This window comes from Salmo salar, chromosome 16, assembly GCF_965601325.2.
Source record: "Salmo salar chromosome 16, fSalSal1, whole genome shotgun sequence".
NCBI classification, from domain to species: domain Eukaryota; kingdom Metazoa; phylum Chordata; class Actinopteri; order Salmoniformes; family Salmonidae; genus Salmo; species Salmo salar.
In genome coordinates this window covers 7,290,357-7,315,212 of record NC_138306.1, presented here as the reverse complement: position 1 = coordinate 7,315,212, position 24,856 = coordinate 7,290,357, and the positions used below count along the sequence as shown (strand labels likewise).

The 24,856-nt window shown below is 42.7% G+C and overlaps 1 protein-coding gene across 1 annotated transcript in view; it reads left to right on the top strand.

Annotated features, from left to right (window-relative positions):
• shank2b (SH3 and multiple ankyrin repeat domains 2b) overlaps positions 1-24,856 on the top strand; it is a 136,250-nt gene that overhangs the window by 18,334 nt on the left and 93,060 nt on the right. The window contains exons 6-9 of the mRNA XM_082962492.1: positions 5,037-5,204; positions 6,724-6,840; positions 14,385-14,462; positions 17,015-17,081. Of these exons, the coding sequence (XP_082818618.1) occupies positions 5,037-5,204; positions 6,724-6,840; positions 14,385-14,462; positions 17,015-17,081 (430 nt within the window). The remainder of the gene's footprint in view (positions 1-5,036; positions 5,205-6,723; positions 6,841-14,384; positions 14,463-17,014; positions 17,082-24,856) is intronic.

Here is a 24,856-nt window from a genome sequence, read left to right as displayed (position 1 = left end):
TCATCACTGGAGGCTTCTTACGTGGAGCCGGAACAGGTCTCACCGGACTGGGGAGACGCACTAGAGACTGGATGCGCAGAGCAGGCACAGGGTATACTGGGCCGTGGAGGCGCACTGGAGGTCTGGAGCTTAGGGCTGGCACAAACCGTCCTGGCTGGATGTTTACTTTAACCCGGCAAGGGCGGAGCGCTGGCACAGGACGAACTGGGCTGTGCAGGCGCACTGGCAACACAGTGCATAGAACTGGCAGGATATACTGGGCCGTGGAGGCACACTGGAGGTCTGGAGCGTATGGCTGGCACAACCCGTCTTTGCTGGATGCTCAACCTAGCTCGACAACTGCAGGGTGCGGGCACAGATCGCACTGGCCTGTGAGTGCGCACTGGCGACACAGTGCGCATCACCACATAACACGGTGCTTGCCTCGTCACTCGCTCCCCACGGTAAGCACGGGGAGTTGGCTCAGGACTCCACCCTGACTCTGCCAAACTCCCCGTGTGCCCCCCCCAAAAAATATTTTTTGGGGCTGCCTCTCGTGCTTCCGTCGATGTTGGTTCTCCCCGGCCCAGCTCGTCTTCCCAGTAAATGCATGCTGCTTGGCTTTCTTGTGGTGGGATCTTCTGTCACGATCGCTATCTTCGAACTCCCGATCATAAATAAACCAAGGCGCAGCGTGCATGGAATTCCACATCTTTTTAATGAAAATGAAACTCACCAAAACAACAAACAGGAGGAAAACGTGACGTTCTGGGGCTGCTCAAAGGCAGCTACACAAAAACAAGATCCCCCAACTAAAGGTGGAAAAAAGGGCTGCCTAAGTATGATTCCTAATCAGAGACAATGATAGGCAGCTGCCTCTGATTAGGAACCATACTCGGCTCAACACAAAGAAATAGACAAACTAGATTGCCCACCCCACATCACACCCTGACCTAACCAAACTAGAGGAAAATAAACGTCTCTCTAAGGTCAGGGCGTGACAGAGAGAAAGAAACCACAGACATGGCACTGCCAGCGGCATCAATAAACAAGCAATATTTGCCAAATAACCCACAGTTACGTGTCCTTAGAAAATGCCTCTAACAAATGACAAAAAACCTATTCATTTTGTTTTGATGTGTAGCATATTAAAAACTTTATAGCCTACTGTTTTTGGGGTTTTATCAGCTATGAAGGTAAGACCCAGATGCAGATGCATCGAATTAACAATGGTTTAATAGTCCAACAGTGGCAGGCAATAGACAGGTTAAGGCAGGCAGGGGTCAGTAAACCAGAGGTGGGCCAATGGTACCGGACGGCAGGCAGGCTCAGTGTCAAGGTAGGCAGAGGTCAATAATCCAGAGGTGGGGCAAAAGTACAGGTCAGCAGGCAGGCTCAGGGTCAGGCAGAGTGGTCAGGCAGGCGGGCTCAGAGTCAGGACAGGCAAGGGTCAAAACCAGGAAGGCGAGAAAATGAGAGACTGGGAAAAGCAGGAGCCAAGACAAAAAACGCTGGTTGACTTGACAAACAAGACGAACTGGCAATAGACAAACCTAGAACACAGGTATAAATACACAGGGGAAGATGGGCGATACCTGGAGGGGGGGTGGAGACAATCACAAAGACAGGTGAAACAGATCAGGGTGTGACTTTTTACTTTCTTAAAACAATAATTGTCCACATCACGGTTTAGCTGTCAGAGATTTGAGTGCTAAATGCTTCAGGGTATTGCATTCATATAGGCCAAATAGGCTTAGGCATCCACTGTATGATATTAATATTTCAAAAATAAATATAAAGGAAGAAAAGCTTCGGTGCCATGTTCCCGACACCAACATGCATTCTTTATCCTTGTCAGATAGTCTACTACTGCTATACAGATATAGGCATACAGAACGAGGCTAATTCATACTTTTTCGATCAGAATAGTTTTTATAAAGATAAGCAGTATATTGTTAGATTAAAAGAGTAGCTCTGGTAGGCCTTCTTCCTCCCCTCAAGTTCAACTGTCGATGTCAGTTGGAGCTCCAGTGCACACTGCCTTCATTGGCCTGAGGTAGCTAAGGCTAATAATAGCCATACCACACCAAACCTTCACAAAAGTTTATTTACTGTTAATTTCCTGGTAGCAGCTCTGGGAGTAACAAAGACCCACATTGGATTAACAAAACTGTCTGGGTAGAGGTCTTCACGGGTCCAACAGACCCGAAATTCTGAGATCTGACCCACTTGCAGGTTCATGCCTTACGTGATTGTGCTCGATCACAGTCACGGCATTCTGGCGCACATGGCCACCTGGACAGGCTATCAACTTCTAGAAGCTCCCGGCGTGTTACACAATAGTTATTCTCTGGCTTGTCAAAGATGTGACTGTAATCGGCAACAACTCATTCTCTTTCCTGGGTCATTACTGGCATCCGTATCTAGGATGAACTTAGCGGAACTCAGAGGAACGTTATCACTCTCCACTCAGTCTCGATCTGTCTCGCTCTCGCTCAGATCCCCCTAAACCCCCAAACCTAGTAAGTTATCTGAACTAGGGGCAACTCCTTCCCCCATACTTTCTCCTTGAGCCCCCCACATAATAGATCTAAAGGGTCGCTACAATATTGTAAAGCAATAAAGAGGCTCGTACATGTTAATAACAATTTTTATACAACAGGTGGATCTAAACCTAAATGCTGATTGGTTAAAATCGCATTCCAGCCGTGTGTCTATTCCAGTGTCTATTCCACAAGTTGCCACCTGCTAAATCTATGACATTAAAATGCCTATTTACTCTGTTCCATCTGACTGTGCAATTCATTGTCTCATAAGCCCAGCCAAGCAACTTATAAACTTGATCTCCACTATAAAAATCATCTAGACATTATCTCACATTTCTTTTCGACTAACTTTTAGTTTTCAACAGCGGAGATTTGTATAAACCTTGCTGTCTGTCTCTCTGACATTAGCAACATTGTTTCAATATTCAAATTCGATGATTGTGATTGTGTTACTGTAGCTGTGTTGTTGACTAGCTCATCTGAACAACAGTGTCCTGACGAGTGTGCACATGTTCTATGTCAGGCGAAATCGCGACTCATTAGTTTATTGTTACGGATGTATCCAAATAAATGTCACTAGAAAACAGCTTAAACAAATGCAAATGCAGCTACTTTGCTGTTATTCTGGCTGCACTTTTTGACGTGACCGTAAGTTAGCCGTAGTTGGCTAGCTAGCAATAATGGATAAGAACGTTGCCACTGTCAGCCAGTATGGCAATGGAACATTTAGAACGAACGACTGGGTCGTGTCTATAGATACAGAACAAAAAGACTGAACAACTGGGTCTCTAGCAACCCTAGATTTGTGTCGGGCCTATAACTTGTGGAAGGAGGAAATAGTATGAATAAGTTAATTAAAATAATGTTTTTAATGAACATATGTCAATCATTATTTGAATATGTTGGTAACCCATTGTCTAAAAGTGATAATGCCCTCGAAGCTGGTGTTTGGAGGATATATAAACAATGGCTTCTCGGGCATATCACTTAAATAAAGCATTCTACCTGCAGGCTTTACAGTAACTGTCCAGTGAAAATCTCACTTTTAAAAGTTAATATTCTATTAACACTTACCAAAATAATGTTGACTCATCAAATACTAATCCTGTACTACACTGAACAAAAATATAAACGCAACATTTAAAGTGTTGGTCCCATGTTTCGTGAGCTGAAATAAAAAATCCTAAATTGTGTGCACTAATTTGTTTACATCCCGGTTAGAGAGCATTTCTGCCAAGATAATCCATCTGGTGTGGCTGATTAAACAGCATGATCATCACATAGGTGCACCTTGTGCTGGGGAAAATAAAAGGCCACTCTAAAATGTGCAGTTTTTTTTCACATAACACAATGCCACAGATGGCTCAAGTTTTCAGGGAGCATGCAATTGGCATTGCTATAGACAAGCTATAGACAATGAACACAATTGCATTTTATGTATGGAAATTTGAATATACAGATATACCATGACGAGATCCTGAGGCCCATTGTCATGCCATTCAACTGCCACCATCACCTCATGTTTCAGCATGATAATGGAACTGCCCCATGTCGCAAAGATCTGTACACAATTCCTGGATGCTGAAAATGTCCCAGTTCTTCCGTGGCCTGCATACTCACCAGACTAGTCACCATTGAGCATGTTTGGGATGCTCTGGATTGACGTGTATGACAGCATGTTCCAGTTCCTGAACAATATCCAGCCACTTTGCACAGCCATTGAAGAGTAGTGGGAAAACATTCCACAGGCCACAATCAACAGCCTGATCAACTCTATGCGAAGGAGATGTGTCCCGCTGCATGAGGCAAATGGTGGTCACACCAGATATTGACCGTTTTTTTTTATCCGCGCCCCTACCTTTTTTTTAAGGTATCTTGCATATCTGTATTCCCAGACATGTGAAATCCATATATTAGGTCCTACTGAATGTATTTCAATTGACTGATTTCCTTATATGAACTGTAACTCTTTGAAATTGTTGCATGTTGCGTTTTATTATTTTGTTCAGTGTATAAATTGGAGAAAAAACACTTCAAAAACCCCACCTCAAACTTGTATGTCAAACAGACCGTTTATTTTTATTTTTTACTATTTCCTCCTGTCATCATCCTAAGGAGGATGAGCTGGCCAATAAGCGGGCTACTGCATGAATGTTTTTAATGACCAGTATACGCCCACACCATTCTGTTGGGGTACGCCCACACCATTCCAACACAGAAGAACTGCTATTTAACTTGCTTAAATACAATTTTTTTGGAAGCAAAGTTATTTCACTCATATTTTAATTAATTATAGGTCATATTTTATAGAAATCGGGAAACATTGGACAGTTACTTTAAATAAAGTGTAGCTCAGGGCTGAAGTTTCTCCTATGTACAGATCTAGAATGTATCAGCTTCCCCAAACCTAGCCTTAACCATTAGTGGAAAAAATGTTTAACTGACCTAAGATCAGCAACATCAACTTAAACCTAAATTGCTCACCCTAATACTCTCTGTCGCCCCCCTCAGGCTCTACTGGACCTGGGCGCATCTCCAGACTACAAGGACAGCCAGAGTCTGACCCCCCTCTACCATACAGTCCTGGTGGAGGGAGACCCAAGCTGCTGTGAGCTGCTACTGAGGGCCCACGCCACCATCTCTTGCCATGACGAGAACGGCTGGCATGAGATACACCAGGTGTAATAATCGATTGGATTTATATAGAGGTAGCCTAACGGTTAAGAGCTTTGGCCAGTAACCTTTTGGGCCAGTAAGCTGGCAAGGTGGAAAAATCTGCCGTTTTGCCTTTGATCAAGTTAACAGTTAACCCCCAACAACAACTACTCCCCGGTCTCTGATGACGTGGAAGTCTATTAAGGCAGCCCCCCGCACCTCTCTGATTCATAGGGGATTGGTTAAATGCAGAAGACACATTTCGGTTGAATGCATTCGGTTGTGCAACTGATTAGGTATCCCCTTTCCCCAAAGGGTTTTACATACAAATGTTCTACATACTGGTTTAGTTGGGAGTCTCAAGTTACAGCGCCTGATACAGTACTAAAGCAAATTAGCCAAGCCATTGACATTATATGGACTCCCTTGAATAAGCTATCTTGTAGTTGATTAGAAATAATTCCGCTTTTGGTAGATGTTTCACTTTATGAATTGCTTTGGTTGAGAAGCAAGCTTTGCTAGACCATCAGCAGCAAAACAACAGTAAGATAGCTCCGCTCAGTTGGTACTCTGACTGACATCTAGTGTGCAGAACAAGACGATACAGTTGAGAATATCTTTAGTCTACCGGCTAATGTTTGGTCATTTTCTATGATAGTCCCGGTGTGCCTTATGATAGCTAGGCTACTGGATAGATTGTTTCATTTTCTTTTGACCTGGTCTTTGTTTATGTATTTGTGTTTTTGTGGCAGACGTGTAGATATGGACATGCCTTTTTTTCTTTTTTTTACCTCCTCTCTGTTCGTTTGTTTGTTTGTTTGTTTGTATGACAGACCTGTAGGTATGGACATTATTTGACCTGGTCTCTGTGCCTTTGTTTGTATGACAGACCTGTAGGTATGGACATTATTTGTTTGTATGACAGACTTGTAGGTATGGACATTATTTGACCTGGTCTCTGTGCCTTTGTTTGTATGACAGACCTGTAGGTATGGACATTATTTGACCTGGTCTTTGTTCGTTTGTTTGTATGACAGACCTGTAGGTATGGACATTATTTGACCTGGTCTCTGTGTTTGTATGTCAGACCTGTAGGTATGGACATTATTTAACCTGGTCTCTGTGTTTGTATGACAGACCTGTAGGTATGGACATTATTTGACCTGGTCTCTGTGTTTGTATGACAGACCTGTAGGTATGGACATTATTTGACCTGGTCTCTGTGTTTGTATGACAGACCTGTAGGTATGGACATTATTTGACCTGGTCTCTGTGTTTGTATGACAGACCTGTAGGTATGGACATTATTTGACCTGGTCTTTGTTCGTTTGTTTGTATGACAGACCTGTAGGTATGGACATTATTTGACCTGGTCTCTGTGTTTGTATGTCAGACCTGTAGGTATGGACATTATTTGACCTGGTCTCTGTGTTTGTATGACAGACCTGTAGGTATGGACATTATTTGACCTGGTCTCTGTGTTTGTATGACAGACCTGTAGGTATGGACATTATTTGACCTGGTCTCTGTGTTTGTGTGGCAGGCATGTAGATATGGACATGTCCAGCACCTGGAGCACCTGTTGTTCTACAGAGCAGATATGGGTGTCCAGAACGCCTCGGGAAACACGGCTCTACACATCTGTGCTCTATACAAGCAGGTGAGAAAACACAAACCACCAATCAGCTGTCAATCAACTGTACAGAGGGGTTTATATTATACCATCTACATTGTTTTAATTATACCATTAGTATATTGTTTTGGTACAGGCCCATAGTAATCAGGATTAGGGTCAATTCCATTTGAATTCAGTCAATTCAAGAAGTAAACTGATTTGACTGAATTGAAATGGAATTCACTCCAATCCTGAAAATGATGCTATTATTAGCGAAGGGGGAAATTATGATGAATAAATATCCTGTTGATTGATCACATGGATAAAGATTGACTGGATGCGCTGCTGGTGATACGTTTCACTGCGATGGATGAATCCTGGGTGAACACTAGTCAATATTGCCTTAACATTTTAAAATGTATCCATCTATCATGTTCTATATGGGTTTAGAGATAGATGGAAACGAATGATGACAATTAGTAATGTCATTCATTACTGTGCGTGTGCGTGATCCTTGTGTCAATGGCTATGAATTATAGTTTAAATGTTAATCCCTCCACGCTGTCATATGAGCATTACACACACACACACACACACAGACGCACAGACGCACAAACACACACACATTTTCCAGACGGTGGTTTTAGCATGGGATGTGTGTGTGAAATATCTCTCCTGTTCTCTGTAGGGTTCACTGCTCCCATGAGATATGGCACAGATAAAAAAAACTCTGTCTCCTGCCATTAGAGAGAGAGAGAGTGAGGAATGATGAGAGAGACAGGGAGAAAGCGTAAGAGAGAGAGAGAGAAAGAGAGATGATTCCCTCTCCATTGTTTGGTGTTGTGCAATCTCTTTCCTCAAGTGCTCTGCTCAGCTCCTACACGGGCAAGGTTTATCTCCATGGCTTTCTGAATGTAATGACAGTCACTAGGAGGGATAACTAGGAGGGATCAACTTCTGCCTGATTTAACCTTTACATAATGTTATTATTATTATAGATATCTGCCCAATATTTTATGCATAATTTGTTGTTCATCTGAGGACTAGTGGCAGTAGAAAATAAAAAAAGCATGTAGGGGGATTCCATGCCAGCATAGGCTGAAAATATTTAGGGTTTCTTAGATTGTTCTGAAAATTCCCACATAGAAACTTAATTGGGAGGGAGGATGTTTGATATGCTTTTTACAATCAAGATGAAAGTGGCCATTTTGTCAAACTGTGTAGAATTGCAGGAAATGTGTTTTAAAACGTCGGGGGAGGACCCCCCGGAACCCCTATCTACTGTTCATCCACCCCAATATCTACACCCCAATTTCGCCCTTGCCTTGATCTGTCTGTATCCTCTTGACTCTTGTGTTTTTTTTAAGACACTAGGTAATCCAAGATGGCGTAGCAGTCAGACGTCTTTGTCTTTGTGCTGTCGTGTCCCTTGTATATATCTTTTTACATCTTTTTCTTTGCATATCATTTTAAAATAATTTCCTAAACCTAAACTTCAAAATACTCTCCTGCAACCCGCCTCACCCAATGTGGCGTGGATCTGTTTTTTTTCTAAAGTATTTCTATTTACTTCGGATCTGGAATCCCTCAACTGAAGCAAGCCAGCTAACTACCTACCAGCTATCAGTTAGCAAACCATTGCTAGCGGTCATCAGCTAACCTTTAGCTCAGAAAGCTCTCGCCAGTTCGAACAACGTGACTCAAACCAGAGCATAACGGACCTATTATTATTATTTTATTTTTTCCCCCATATCCCCGGATTCCTACCGCAAACTCTGAACGTTTTCACCTGGATCTTCGCAACTAGCTAACTGCAATTCCCGAAATTTGCATCCTTTAGTACTAACTCAAAAAAGTTCTGGTTAACTCCTGGCTAGCGTTTCCATCCCGGAGCAAGCACCAATTAGCCTGAAGCTAGCCCGGCCAGGGCTCCTGTGCTACCACCGAAGCCCACTCCTGGGCTACAATATCCGGACCTCTTCTACTGTCGGTACGGGGCACGGAACCCCGCCGATCCTCTACGACCGGAATACTGACATAATCTGCCCGAGAATTCCAACAGGCCCCTCAGGCGCGACGTCCGCTGAAGGCCCATTCTGCTAACCGCGGCCTACTTGCTACCTAGAGCTACTTGGAACCCTACTAATTCCACGACTATCGACGTCAACGCACGAAGAGGCAAAAACAGACTTACTCCCATCGCGACGTCCCCCAAAGGCTAACTTGCTAGCACCGGTCTGTTAATTGCTAGCTTGCTTTCCCCGGTCTGCTAACTGCTAGCTTGCCTGCCCCGGTCTGCTAACTGCCAGCCCCGGTCTGCTAACTGCTAGCTTGTTAGCATCGGCCTGCTAACTGTCTGAATCGCCGTGTCCCCAGTCAGACCAACCACACACTGGACCCATATGTTCACTTGGCTACGCATGCCTCTCTCTAATATCAATATGCCTCATCCATTACTGTCCTGGTTAGTGATTACTGTCTTATTTCACTGTAGAGCCTCTAGCCCTGCTCAATATGCCTTAACCAACCATGTTGTTCCACCTCCTACATATGCGATGACATCACCTGGTCTAAACGTCTCTAGAGACTATATCTCTCTCATCATTTCTCAATGCCTAGGTTAACCTCCAATGTACTCACATCCTACCTTACCTTTGTCTGTACACTATGCCTTGAATCTATGCTATCGTGCCCAGAAACCTGCTCCTTTTACTCTCTGTTCCAAACGTACTAGACGGCCAGTTCGTATAGCCTTTAGCCGTACCCTTATCCTACTTCTCCTCTGTTCCTCTGGTGATGTGGAGGTTAATCCAGGTCCTGCAGTGCCTAGTTCCACTCCCACTCCCCAGGTGCTCTCATTTGTTGACTTCTGTAACCGTAAAAGACTTGGTTTCATGCATGTTAACATTAGAAGCCTACTCCCTAAGTTTGTTTTACTCACTGCTTTAGCACACTCTGCCAACCCGGATGTCTTAGCCGTGTCTGAATCCTGGCTTAGGAAAACCACCAAAAACCCTGAAATCTCCATCGCTAACTATAACATTTTCCACCAAGATAGAACTGCCAAAGGGGGCGGTGTTGCAATCTACTGCAAAGATAGCCTGCAGAGTTCTGTATTACTATCCAAGTCTGTACCCAAACAATTCGAGCTTCTACTTCTAAAAATTAACCTTTTCAAAAACAAGTCTCTCACTGTTGTCGCTTGCTATAGACCACCCTCTGCCCCCAGCTGTGCCCTCGATACCATATGTGAATTGATTGCCCCCCATCTATCTTCTGAGCTTGTGCTACTAGGTGACCTAAACTGTGACATGCTTAACACCCCGGCCATCCTACAATCTAAGCTTGATGCCCTCAATCTCACACAAATTATCAATGAACCTACCAGGTACAACCCCAAATCCGTAAACACGGGCACCCTCATAGATGTCATCCTAACTAACTCGCCCTCCAAATACACCTCTGCTGTTTTCAATCAACATCTCAGCGATCACTGCCTCATTGCCTGCATCCGTAATGGGTCTGCGACCAAATGACCACCCCTCATCACTGTCAAACGCTCCCTAAAACACTTCTGCGAGCAGGCCTTTCTAATCGACCTGGCCGGGGTATCCTGGAATGACATCGACCTCATCCCATCAGTAGATGATACCTGGCTATTCTTTAAAAGTGCCTTCCTCACCATCTTAAATAAGCATGCCCCACTCAAGAAATGTAGATCTAGGAATAGATATAGTCCTTGGTTCATTCCAGACCTGTCTGCCCTTGACCAGCACAAAAACATCCTGTGGCGTTCTGCATTAGCATCGAATAGCCCCCGTGATATGCAACTTTTCAGGGAAGTTAGGAACAAATATACACAGGCAGTTAGAAAAGCTAAGGCTAGCTTTTTCAAACAGAAATTTGCATCCTTTAGTACTAACTCAAAAAAGTTCTGGTTAACTGTAAAGTCCATGGAGAATTAGAGCACCACCTCCCAGCTGCCCACTGCTCTGAGGCTAGGAAACACTGTTACCACTGATAAATCCACTATAATTGAGAATTTCAATAAGTATTTCTCTACGGCTGGCCATGCTTTCCACCTGGCTACCCTTACCCCGGTCAACTGCCCGGCACCCTCCACAGCAACCCGCCAATGCCCCCACCATTTCTCCTTCACCCAAATCCAGATAGCTGATGTTCTGAAAGTGGCTGCAAAATCTGGACCCGTACAAATCAGCCAGGCTAGACAATCTGGACCCTCTCTTTCTAAAATTATCTGCCGAAGTTGTTGCAACCCCTATTACTAGCCTGTACAACCTCTCTTTGGTATCGTCTGAGATTCCCAAAGATTGGAAAGCTGCCGCGATCATCCCCCTCTTCAAAGGGGGTGACACTCTAGACCCAAACTGCTACAGACCTATATCTATCCTACCCTGTCTTTCTAAGGTCTTCGAAAGCCAAGTTAACAAACAGATTACTGATCATTTCGAATCCCACCGTACCTTCTCTGCTATCCAATCTGGTTTCAGAGCTGGCCATGGGTGCACCTCAGCCACGCTCAAGGTCCTAAACGACATCATAACCGCCATCGATAAGAGACATTACTGTGCAGCCGTATTCATCGACCTGGCCAAGGCTTTCGACTCTGTCAATCACTACATTCTTATTGGCAGACTCGACAGCCTTGGTTTCTCAAATGATTGCCTCGCCTGGTTTACCAACTACTTCTCTGATAGAGTTCAGTGTGTCAAATCGGAGGGCCTGCTGTCCGGACCTCTGGCAGTCTCTATGGGTGTGCCACAGGGTTCAATTCTCAGGCAGACTCTCTTCTCTGTATACATCAATGATGTTGCTCTTGCTGCTGTTGATTCTCTGATCCACCTCCATGCAGACGACACCATTCTGTATACTTCTGGCCCCTCTTTGGACACTGTGTTAACTAACCTCCAGACGAGCTTCAATGCCATACAACTCTCCTTCCGTGGCCTCCAACTGCTCTTAAATGGAAGTAAAACTAAATGCATGCTATTCAATCGATCACTGCCTGCACCTGCTCGCCCGTCCAGCATCACTACTCTGGACCCACTCGTAGCACGCGCTCCAGCAGGTATATCTCACTGGTCACCCCCAAAGCCAATTCCTCCTTTGGTCGTCTTTCCTTCCAGTTCTCTGCTGCCAATGACTGGAACGAACAGCAACAATCTCTGAAGCTGGAGACTCGTATCTCCCTCACTAGCTTTAAGCACCAGCTGTCAGAGCAGCTCACAGATCACTGCACCTGTACATAGCCCATCTGTAAACAGCCCATCTATCTACCTACCTCATCCCCATACTGTATTTATTTATTTATCTTGCTCCTTTGTACCCCAGTATCTCTACTTGCACATTCATCTTCTGCACATCTACCATTCCAGTGTTTAATTGCTATATTGTAATTACTTCGCCACCATGGCCTATTTATTGCCTTAACTTACCTCATTTGCACTCACTGTATATAGACTTTTTGTTTTCTTTTGTTCTACTGTATTATTGACTGTATGTTTTGATTATTCCATGTTTTGTATGTGTCGAATTGCTATGCTTTATCTTGGCCAGGTCGCAGTTGCAAATGAGAACTTGTTCTCAACTAGCCTACCTGGTTAAATAAAGGTTAAATAAAATAAATGCTTCTCTGCATCTCTACTAAAATCTGGGTAACAGATTGAAAGGAATGAGTCTTATTCTGTACATTTAGTAATTGCTTGCTTTTCTAAAGTCTACCAACCTTGCAAGCAGGCATGCGAGCTAAAGTATTTAGACAAGCCAGCTACTCTTAATTTATTGATAGCCTGAAATGGCTTCTTGGTAGCTAGTTATGAGGTAGGGAGATTGGGAATCTATCTGGGCTAGCTAAAGCCAACTTCATACAATTTCTAGGTAGCTAGTTTTATTCCAACAACAAAACATTTAACCAGATAAATCTGAGGGGGCACATGCCCCTGTGCCCCCTATGGACATGATGCCTCTGAATTTATTGAATATTAAAACTATTAATATTCATATCTCGAGAGTAGCCTTTTGATTTTGATTTTTTTTCGACAGATTGTTATAAAAGTTAATCAAATTTCCAGAGTGGGCTCTCTGCTACTTTTAAAGTTATGATACATTTTATGAGCACCACCAACACAGTGATTAGGTAAATGGTTCTGGGAACTCCCTCTGCTGGTGATTTGCTGAAGGGTAGTGCTAGCAGGGATCCTTGGACGTCCAACTCCACCATCACACCATTAAGTAGAAAGTTATAACGGTTAAGGTCAGGGTTACGGTTAGGGTTAGGTAAGGGTTATGGTTAAGGTTAGGGTTAGGTAAGGGTTATGGTTAAGGTTAGTGTAAGAGTAGAGTTTAAGGTTTAGGGCAGGGCAGGGATGTCCCAAGGACCCCGGATAGCACTACCCATTTGCTGAACAAGAAATCCTACAGGAGGGATGTCATTGGTTAATGATATTGTTAATGTTGAATCAGTTCATGTGAAAATTCTATTTCAGAATATAGCCATACTGCATATTTTAGAGCACACTATAAGGAGTATAATGTCACCAAGATGTTGTCTGTATTATGTATGGTTCATGATCCATAAGATCTTACAGGAGGCATGCATAGGTCTAAATGGCCTAAAATGGCCACTTTCATAATGATTTTCTATGTAAAAAGCATGTTAAACATCCTTCCTCCCAATAACATTTGCATGGAAAGGGGATACCTAGTGAGTTGCACAACTGAACGCATTCAACTGAAATGTGAGTTACTAAAAATATTTTCGGGCCATGCTGGCGTGGAATCGCCCAGTAGGCGGAGTATTAGCTTGAACTGGGGTGTGTGTGTGTGTTCGTTTGTTTGTGTGTGTGTGTGTGTGAGTGTGTGTGTGTGCAAGCACTATGCGCGCGCGTGTGTGTGTGTGTGTGTGTGTGTGTGTGTGTGTGTGTGTGTGTGTGTGTGTGTGTGTGTGTGTGTGTGTGTGTGTGTGTGTGTGTGTGTGTGTGTGTGTGTGTGTGGGCAGGCACTGTTCGTGCGTGGGCGCCTGCGTCTTTGTGTGCCTGATTGTGTGTGTGTGTGTGTGTGTGTGTGTGTGTGTGGGCACGTGTATGTGTGTGTGTTTGTAGTGGAGCCTTCCGTGGGTGGGCTGCTGAATCCAGCTAGCAGCAGGCTATAGTGCCACATACAGTTACCACAGCTCCATCTCTTTATTCACCAATCTTTACACTACGTGTGTTCACTGCACTGAGATCCTTACTGGAGAACTGAGGGTTTTACCCGGTAACAGACACAGGGCATCATCAGCCAGAACCGGGTGAGCTGTAGCTCCAGGACAATGATCAGTCCTGGAATGTTCTGGAATCAGTCTGGATCAGTTGATGGCATGGAATGTTTGAGCAAGATGGTTTCTGGTTCTCTCGTTAAATGGGTTCAGTACAGAAGAGGGTAATACTGTACAGTAGCTGGCTGCAGAAAGAGAGAGAGAGGTGAAGTGGAGTTTAAATGAATGAGGTCCTGATCACAACCCTTACAGTGTCTTACTCTGTTTTCGCTCTCTCTCGCTCTTTTTTAAATTGTATTTATTCCTCCCTAAGGAACACTGTGCCAGAGTACTGCTTGTTCGTGGTGCCAACAAGGAAGTGAAGAACTACAGAAGCCAGACATCATTCCAGGTATGGACTGACTCACAGTAAAGGCTTGCTGTAGAGTATAGATGGCTCCATTCCAATCTCCAGTCTGTCATGCCACATGGCCAGTACATTGCTTCATTCTTCTATATGGGAAATGCAATAGGTTTGTTACTGATTTAAGCGAAGCACTATATGAGTCAGTGGTTCCTTATATGGCAGTCTTTTATGTAGCTGTGAACAAGCAGTCAGAGGTCCTGGGATAATTATACATGTTTTAATTGTTGTTTACATGCATGTGTCAGCATTCCACCGTGTTCTAAATCTCAAACAACCAATTAGTCATACTGCAGGTGTGATGCATTTTGGGGGTTGAAGTAAAACATATCGAATAGATAGCGAAATAGCTTTCTAGCTATAGTTGGCTGTATGTTATATTTTTCCAATTTATCATTCCTATTCTGTTTACCATCTGCGCACTACTTTTCATGCAGATTCAGTAATTCCATATCCCACAAATAATTGAGCCGTGAATTCACACATACATTGTTTTGACCTATTTTATTTTACCTGCAGCAGGCCTTTATAGCTGTTAAGGCATATTGCTATTTCAATAGCATGGCAAAATAAGAACTACTGCATGAGGTACATTAGTACCAAGCACACAAACACAAATAATGTTTATTCTGGGAAAGAGTCTCCCATTGTGGTATGTTTATGGTTCAAAGTTGAACATTTTTCACCAAATCCCCTCTTTACCTCCTCATGCTTTCTTAGCAGTCTGAACTCATCCTCAGTTACTCTGAACTCCTATTACTTGGTCTGATACCCAGCTGAGCCAACTGTCTTCTCTTGCATCATGTTGGAGTCAGTGGAGTGTTGCTGTTTATGTAATGTACATTTCCGCTGAGCGCTGATGCGTCCTCAAATTCTCTCTATTATTCATTCATCCCTTCATACTTCTGAAATTGTTTCTTGCCTCAATGACTCCTTAATTACAGCTAATTTGAAGGGGTCCATAAACCGCATTCACCACAGCCAATCAAATTCGGATTAAGTCTTCCCAGTTAAACAGGCATCTGCTGACTGACGGTGACAATTTAAAAGCTGAGATTAAGATAGCATCCCAAATGGCACCCTATTTCCTATATAGTGCACTATGGGCCCTGATCAAAAGTAGTGCACTATAGAGGGAACAGGGTGCCATTTGGGACGCTTCACTGATTCAGAGCAAATTGGACCACTTCACTTCTTGCTCCTCTTTTCTGACCCACTTTCATCCTAAAATCACATCCCGCTCCACTTCCTAGTACACCCTGCCGTCATACCTCACCTTATCTCCATATGGTTTGGGACAAGGTAATCCTTCCCTGCCTCATATCCTTCCTCATCCCCCTCTCCATCTTATCTCTCTCTCCCACTCTCTCTCTCTCTCACCCTCCTTCTGCTCTCTGTTTCTGTGGTCCCCTTGTTTTCCTGTCTGTCGGTTTCTCTCTGTCCCTCTCGGCCCAGCCATCATAACTTACCTCCATATGGTTTGGGACCAGGTAAACAGACAGCAGAGCAGAGAGTGGAGCGCGTATGGTGTACTTTGCTGTGCAGAGTTAAGAGGGGGTATAATCGTTTTAGCAGAAGGGTTCTAGTAGGCTATCATTGTGGTTATACTGTAGCAGAAGGTTGTTTCTGGGAGATGAGCTGGGAAGCAGGAGTCATGACATGTGTTGTCACCCCCAGAGAGGACCTCCTGGCTCTCATCATCAAACCATCAGCTGGAGATTATACAGCCTCGTTCTACACTCTAGCTGGCATTACATTACAGCACTACTACTCCAATCCAATATACGGTAGCTACTGTAAGGTCATTGCTGTATTACATTGATAGGTTCATTGCACTCATTTCAGTTGTGGTATCGAAAATGGAAGTATACTTTGGGATAATTTTCACTTATGCATCATTAAGGAAAATGTTATTTATTTTTCAATAAGGAGACAATTTCATATTTGTAAAGGAGGGATGAGTTTATTCAGTTAATTTCCATGATAAGTAGCGATTCAAGTTGTGATTTCACTTGTTCTTTTCAGTGACTGAACTAGCTGGATATTCATGAGAGGTACTGTATGATTCAGGTGGAGACTTTGAATGGACTTTGTCTTCAGTGACTAAACTATGGTCGACCTGCTTTGATGCAGCCAGAGCCTCAAGTCGTTTCTCCTACTCCACTGACCTGACTTATGTAAGACTAGCTAAAGGTGGCCTTAGCCGGCAGGGTCTACTGGCTGGATATGTGTTGACTCACCCACTGTGGCTATAGCTCTGCTGTCCTCCACCCACTACAGTACAACTCTTACCAGGCTGCTGTTTATTGTGTTATTATTAGTAGCTATAATAATTTCAGGTTGCATTTCATAAAAGTGAGTCCTTCGACAATGGGTATTAAGTTGTTTTCTGGCAAATAACTGAGGCACCGCATGTGGGAGGCCATCAGAGCAGGTAGTCAGGAATTTTCTACTATGAATACAATAGGTCAGCCATTTTGATTGATTTAAAAATGTTACTATGATAAATGCCAAAAGAAAAATCTATCATTCTGTTCCAGGTGGCCATCATCGCGGGGAACTTTGAATTGGCAGAATTAATCAAGAATCACAAAGAGACTGATATTGGTAAGTTACTGAACTAAACACTTATATGTGTGTCTAAACTGGGTTTATTTAAGAGAAGAAGAAAAAACATTCTTGTTTTAATATAGGAAATGGTGAGACTGGTAAACCATTGAGCGCAGCAGTCAGTATGGTTGACCAGGCTAGGAAATGGTTGCAAGCAAATCTGTTGTATTGAATGGGATTCAAGTCATGTCCACTTCATGTGCTTCTTTATAAATGTTGTATGTTGTTGACCAAAGATCTTCCTCTCTGAATGGGCCCTGCTGTTTACAGTTTGATGGACCTGCACTGTGGTTCCTCTCTCACCTATAGACAGTCAGTTTTCTGCTCCAATCCCACATCTACTTCCACACTTAGCCACAGTACACAGTGGAGCTGACCTACATAGTGCAGAGTAGAGAGACTGGGATGAGAACACACACACACACGCGTCACACACATCCTGTATGCACACATACACACATGCATGTGCGCATGAACGCACACACAAACAAACACACACACACATTTATAAAGTGTACTCTTTATAATAGGTTACTTTACTGTATAATGTGTACTGTATGTAGTACACTATAGAATACCTCTAAAAAGACAGCATGCCTTTGAGAACTAAGAACAGTGTTCCAGTGGTTGTCTGTGATATGAATGGGACAATCTCCCTATATTGTTCACAAAGGGCACATCCATCCTCTCTTATCCTCACACTACACTCTTAGAAAAAAAGGTGCTATCTAAAAGGGATCTTCGTCCGTCCTCATAGGAGAACCCTTTGAAGAACCCAATTTGGTTCCAGGTAGAACCCTTTTTGTTCCAGGTAGAACCCTTTTTGTTCCATGTAAAACCCTTTCCACCTCGAGTTCTACCTGGAACCAAAACGGGTTCTCCTACAGGGACAGCCAAACAACCCTTTTTGAACACTTTTTTCTAAGAGTGTACACTACCGTTCAAAAGTTTGGGGTCACTTAGAAATGTCTGTTTTTGAAAGAAAATAAACATTTTGGTCCTTTAAAATAAAATAGAATTGATCAGAAATAAAGTGTAGACATTGTTAATGTCGTAAATGACTATTATAGCTAGAAACGGCTGATTTTTAATGAAATATCTCCATAGGCGTACAGAGGCCCATTATCAGCAACCATCACTTCTGTGTTCCAATGGCACGTTGTGTTAGCAAATCCAAGTTCATCATTTTAAAAGGCTAATTGATCATTAGAAAACCCTTTTACAATTATGTTAGCACAGCTGAAAACTGTTGTTCTGATTAAAGAAGCAATAAAACTGGCCTTCTTTAGACTAGTTGAGTATCTGGAACATCAGCATTTGTGGGTTTGATTACATGGCCAGAAACAAAGAATGTTTCTTCTGAAACTCGTCAGTCTGTTCTTGTTCTGAGAAATTAAGGCTATTCCATGTGAGAATTTGCCAAGAAACTGAAGATCTCGTACAACGCTGTGTACTACTCCCTTCATAGAACAGCACAAACTGGCTCTAACCAGAAGAGAAAGAGGAGTGGGAGGCCCTGATGCACAACTGAGCAAGAGGATAAGTACATTAGGGTGTCTAGTTTGAGAAACAGACGCCTCACAAGTCCTCAACTGGCAGCTTCATTAAATAGTGCCCGCAAAACACCAGTCTCAATGTCAACAGTGAAGAGGCAACTCCTGGATGCTGGCCTTCTAGGCAGAGTTCCTCTGTCCAGTGTATGTGTTCTTTTGCCCATCTTAATCTTTTCTTTTTATTGGCCAGTCTGAGATATGGCTTTTTCTGTGCAACTCTGCCTAGAAGGCCAGCATTCCGGAGTCGCCTCTTCACTGTTGACATTGAGACTGGTGTTTGGCGGGTACTATTTAATGAAGCTGCCAGGTGCCCTAAGGTGCTGGTGATGGGGATTCTCTCTAATCTTTCTTTGCTTGTCACTTTGTAACTGCTGGAGTCAGGTCTTTCCTGTGTCCTAAGGCCAGGGTTTTGACATTATGAACTCTCCTCGGCCTTCTGGCATGCTGTCAACATAATGCTACTGCCAGCAATCTTACTGTGCAATTGCCGGAGCATTTCTGTCTTTTCCTCTTCAAATAGGCACTGACACATCCAGTAACTCATTTTGTCATGCATTTTCAACCTCCCAAGAGTATTTATTTTCTCTCTGTTTTCCATTCCGTCATCGCTTCTTAATGTTTTGTAACCTTCTTTTGTAAATTGCTGAACATCTTCTATCTGATCTGACAGTCAAACTGAAAGGTCTTCGTAACAGTGGACCTACGTACATGTTCATTTATAACCACTGTGTACGATATAGTACAACAGCATACCTACAGACAGGGGCGTCATGCACCCATTATTTTAGAGGGGGCACGGAGTATGTGGCGATGGAGGGGGGGAGGGGTGCACATGGATTCTTTAACCTATTACTGCAGTGGGCTAAACAAGAGTCACACAGAGTGTTTCTTAGTAATCTTAAACAAAAGTATACACCTCACACACATGGTTATGAGCTTTAAAAAAAGAAGACACCTGTACCATGTCAGATATAGAGTTGAAATGTATAAAATGTTTGCATCCCAATAGTACACTTTATTTACAACACAGAAGACTGAAATATAACAAAATCAGTTGGCATAGAAAAAACAGATTTTTGGAATCAAATAAAAAGTGTATTAATTATAAAATTATGAAAAATATTAATAACATTCCACCCATGAGGCCAGTAGAGGGCAATTTGGTCATTTGACTGCAGGAAAGGGTAAGAACTTTTATGCCTTTTAGGATTTTAGTACAACTGCCACACTGGTATTTGGTATCGTAACACAATAATTAAAGCAATTTTAGTATTTTCGAAAGTCTAGCAACCTTGCCAGTTGGCATGCCAGCTAAGATAGTTTGACAACTTACTCTAACTTGATTGATAGCCTGAAATGGCTTGGTAGCTAGCTATGAGGTCGGGAAATTTGGAACCTATCTAGCTGGCTAGCTAAAGCCAACTTCATAAAATTGCTAGGTGGCTATTATTACAGAGAAACAACAAAACATTTGCATTTGATTTATTCATCAAGAAGGAATCAATAGGCTACATAGCTTGATCAAATTAAAAGTAAAAAAAATTGCATAAAAATACAAAAACAATAGTAACACAATAAAATAACATTAAAGAGGCTATTTACCAGGAGTACCGGTACCGAGTGAATGTGCAGGGGTATGAGGTAGTTGAGGTAATTGAGGTAATATGTACATGTAGGTAGGGGTAAAAGTGACTAGGTAATCAGGATGGATAATAAACAGAGTAGCAGGAGCGTATGTGAAGAGTGTGAAAAAGTGTGTGTCTGTCTGTCTGTCTGTCTGTCTGTCTGTCTGTCTGTCTGTCTGTCTGTCTGTCTGTCTGTCTGTCTGTCTGTCTGTCTGTCTGTGTGTGTGTCAGTGTAGAATGTGTGAGTGTGTAGATAGGCAGGACGCTAGATACTATCATATCGTACAGTCATGACACCTTGGAAGGAACTACTTACTAGGGTGAATAGGCGGGGTACTCTTTGCTTGCTCCAGTCAGTGTGTCCCCGGAAAATACAGCTGGCAAATCTTTTTTAAATTTTTATTATGATAAAACGTCAGCTTAAAAATGAAGTTTTGTAATTACTGACAAATCTGAGGGGGCATGTGCCCTACTGCCCCTTATGGGCATGACACTTCTGCATACAGTCATGACCTGAAAACCTATAGTATCTGCCTTGTTCAACAGTCAACTATGTAAATCATTGTCACATATAGCTACCCAGTGGTTGCCATGGTTCCCAGATCCATGTGATAATAGGCTTAGGGGATCTGAATCTTCGGTTCCTCGATGATGATGATGATGGGAGACTCATGGGTAGGGAGGTAGCCTCTTTATATAGTATACATCTAGGCATTGATGGTTATTTTTCTCAAAACATTTTTAACTCATTAGTGTTGTTTACATCAATGTCCTGTGAACAATTATCTGCCTTGCGTCATTGTATGATCTACTGTATCACTGATCTATGTGGTGATTCATGCGATGCCAGAAGTGTTCTATCTCATTTCCTGTCTCTATGGATCCATCACTCGGGGTTTGTGATGCTCAAACAAGATGGTTCCTCAGTATTTTACACTCTTTGCGATTGATCTATTCCAGCACAAGCTGCTCATTGATTTGTGTTGTGTTTGATTGATTGAGTGGTTGATGTTTTAATGCAAATGTTCAGGTTTTGAAGAGTTAATGTTATTCCTTGGAGAGAAGAGCGGTGGTTGTCAGGTTGCTACAGTGGCTTGTGAAAGTATTCACCCCCCTTGGCATTTTTCCTATTTTGTTGCCTTACAACCTGGAATTCAAATGGATTTTTGGGGTGTATGTATAATTTTATCTATACAACATGCCAACCACTTTGAAAATGCAAAATATTTTTTATTGTAACACAAACAAGAAATAACACTAAAAAACAGAAAACTTGAGCGTGCATAACTATTCACCCCCCCAAAGTCAATACTTTGTAGAGCAACCTTTTGCAGCAATTACAGCTGCAAGTCTCTTGGGGTATGTCTCTATAAGCTTGGCACATCTAGCCACTGGGGTTTTGTCCATTCTTCAAGGCAAAACTGCTCCATCTCCTTCAATTTGGATGGGTTCCGCTGGTGTACAGCAATCTTTAAGTCATACCATAGATTCTCAATTGGATTGAGGTCTGGGTTTTGAAGAGGCCATTCCAAGACATTTAAATGTTTCCCCTTAACTTCTTTGGGATAGGGGGTGGTATTTTGACATCTGGACGAAAAGCGTGCCCAAAGTAAACTGCCTGCTACTCAGGCCCAGAAGCTAGGATATGCATATAGATAGAAAACACTCTAAAGTTTCTAAAACTGTTAAAATAATGTCTGTGACGATAACAGAACAGAAATGGCAGGCGAAACCCCGAGGACAAACCATTATTGTTTTTTTTTAATTCAGCATACCACTGATTTCAATGGCTGGCACTTTTACAATAGGGTGAAATCGCCCCCGATTGCAGTTTCTAGGGCTTCCACTAGTTGTCAACAGTCTTTAGAAAGAGTTTTAGGCAGTTTTTTTTTTAAATTAGGGAGAAGTTGTATTGGCTCCCATTTTGGCTGTAGTGTTTTTTGTATGCATTTTGTATGCATTTTGAAGGAAGGAAACCGAGTGGATTATTGACTGAGGCGCGCCAGCTAAACTGAGTTTTTATGGATATAAAGAAGGACTGTATCGAACAAAAGGACCATTTGTAATGTATCTGGGACATTTTGGAGTGCCAACAGAATAACATTTTCAAAGGTAAGGCATATATTATATCGCTATTTCTGACTTTCGTGTCGCAACTCCCTGGTTAAAAATGATTTGTTATGCATTTGTGTGCTGGGCGCTGTCCTCAGATAATCGCACAGTTTGCTTTCGCCGTAAAGTATTTTCGAAATCTGACACGGCAGCTGGATTAACAACAAGTTAAGCTTTATTTTGATGTATTGCACTTGTGATTTCATGAAAGTTAAATATTTATAGTAATTTAATTTGAATTTCGCGCTCTGCGATTTCACCGGATGTTGGCCAGATGGAACGCTAGCGTCCCAATGATCCACAAGAAGTTTTTAAACCACTCCAGTGTTGCTTTAACAGTATGCTTAGGGTCATTGTCCTGCTGGAAGGTGAACCTCCGTCCCAGTCTCAAGTCTCTGGAAGACTGAAATAGGTTTCCCTCAAGACTTTCCCTGTATTTAGCGCCATCCATCATTCCTTCAATTCTGACCAGTTTCCCAGTCCCTGCGGATGAAAAACATTCCCACAGCATGATGCTGCCACCACCATGCTTCACTGCGGATGGTGTTCTCGAGGTGTTGGGTTTGCGCCAAACATAGCGTTTTCCTTGATGGCCAAAAAGCTCAATTGTAGTCTCATCTGACCACAGTACCTTCTTCCATATGTTTGGGAAGTTTCCCACATGCCTTTTGGCGAACACCAAACATGTTTGCTTATTTTTTTTCTGGCCACTCTTCCGTAAAACCCAGCTCTGTGGAGTGTATGGCTTAAAGTGGTCCTATGGACAGATACTCCAATCTCCGCTGTGGAGCTTTGCAGCTCCTTCAGGGTTATCTTTGGTCTCTTTGTTGCCTCTCCAATTAATGCCCTCCATGCCTGGTCTGTGAGTTTTGGTGGGTGGCCCTCTCTTGGCAGGTTTGTTCTGGTGCCATATTCTTTCAATTTTTTAATAATGGATTTAATGGTATTCTGTGGGATGTTCAAAGTTTCTGATATTTTTTTAGAACCCAACCCTGGTCTGTACTTCTCCACAACTTTGTCCCTGACCTGTTTGGAGAGCTCCTTGGTCTTCATGGAGCCGCTTGCTTGGTGGTGCCCCTTGCTTAGTGGTGTTGCAGAATCTGGAGCCTTTCAGAACAGGTATATATACTGAGATCATGTGACAGATCATGTGACACTTAGATTGCACACAGGTGGACTAATTAACTTATTATGTGACTTCTGAAGGTAATTGGGTTGCACCAGATCTTATTTAGGAGCTTCATAGCAAAGGGGGTGAATACCAACAGTTGAAGTCGGAAGTTTACATACACCTTAGCAAAATACATTTAAACTCAGTTTTTCACAATTCCTGACATTTAATCCTCAAAAACATTTCCTGTCTTTGGTCCGTTAGGATCACCACTTCATTTAAAAAATTTGAAATGTCAGAATATTAGTAGAGAGAATGATTTATTTCAGCTTTTATTTCTTTCATCACATTCCCAGTGGGTCAGAAGTTTACATTCACTCAATTAGTATTTGGTAGCACTGCCTTTAAATTGTTTTACTTGGGTCAAACGTTTTGAGAAGCCTTCCACAAGCTTCCCACAATAAGTTGGGTGAATTTTGGCCCATTCCTCCTGACTGAGTCAGGTTTGTAGGCCTCATTGCTTGCACACGCTTTTTCAGTTCTGCCAACACATTTTCTATAGGATTGAGGTCAGGGCTTTGTGATGGCCACTCCAATACCTTGACTTTGTTGTCCTTAAGCCATTTTGCCACAACTTTGGAAATATTCTTGGGGTCATTGTCCATTTGGAAGACACATTTGCGACCAAGCTTTAACTGTCTTAAGATGTTGCTTCAATATATTCACATAATTTTCCTTCCACATTTTATTTATTTTGTGAAGTGCACCAGTCACTCCTGCAGCAAAGCACCCCCACAACATGATGCTGCCACCCCCGTGCTTCACGGTTGGGATGGTGTTCTTCGGCTTGCAAGCATCCCCCTTTTTTCTCCTAACATAACGATGGTCATTATGGCCTAACAGTTCTATTTTTGTTTCATCAGACCAGAGGACATTTCTCCAGATAGTATGATCTTTGTCCCCATGTGCAGTTGCAAACCATAGTCTGGCTTTTTTATGGTGTTTTTGGAGCAGTGGTTTCTTCTTCGCAGAGCGGCCTTTCAGGTAATGTCGATATAGGACTCGTTTTACTGTGGATATAGATACTTTTGTACCTGTTTCCTCCAGGATCTTCACAAGGTCCTTTGCTGTTGTTCTGGGATTGATTTACACTTTTCGCACCAAAGTACGTTCATCTCTAGGAGACAGAACGCGTCTCCTTCCTGAGCAGTATGACGGCTGCCTGGTCCCATGGTGTTTATACTTGCGTACTATTGTTTGTACAGATGAATGTGGTACCTTCAGGCATTTGTAAATTGCTACCAAGGATGAACCAGACTTGTGGAAGTCTACAATCTTTTTTTTTAGGTCTTTGACTGATTTCTTTTCATT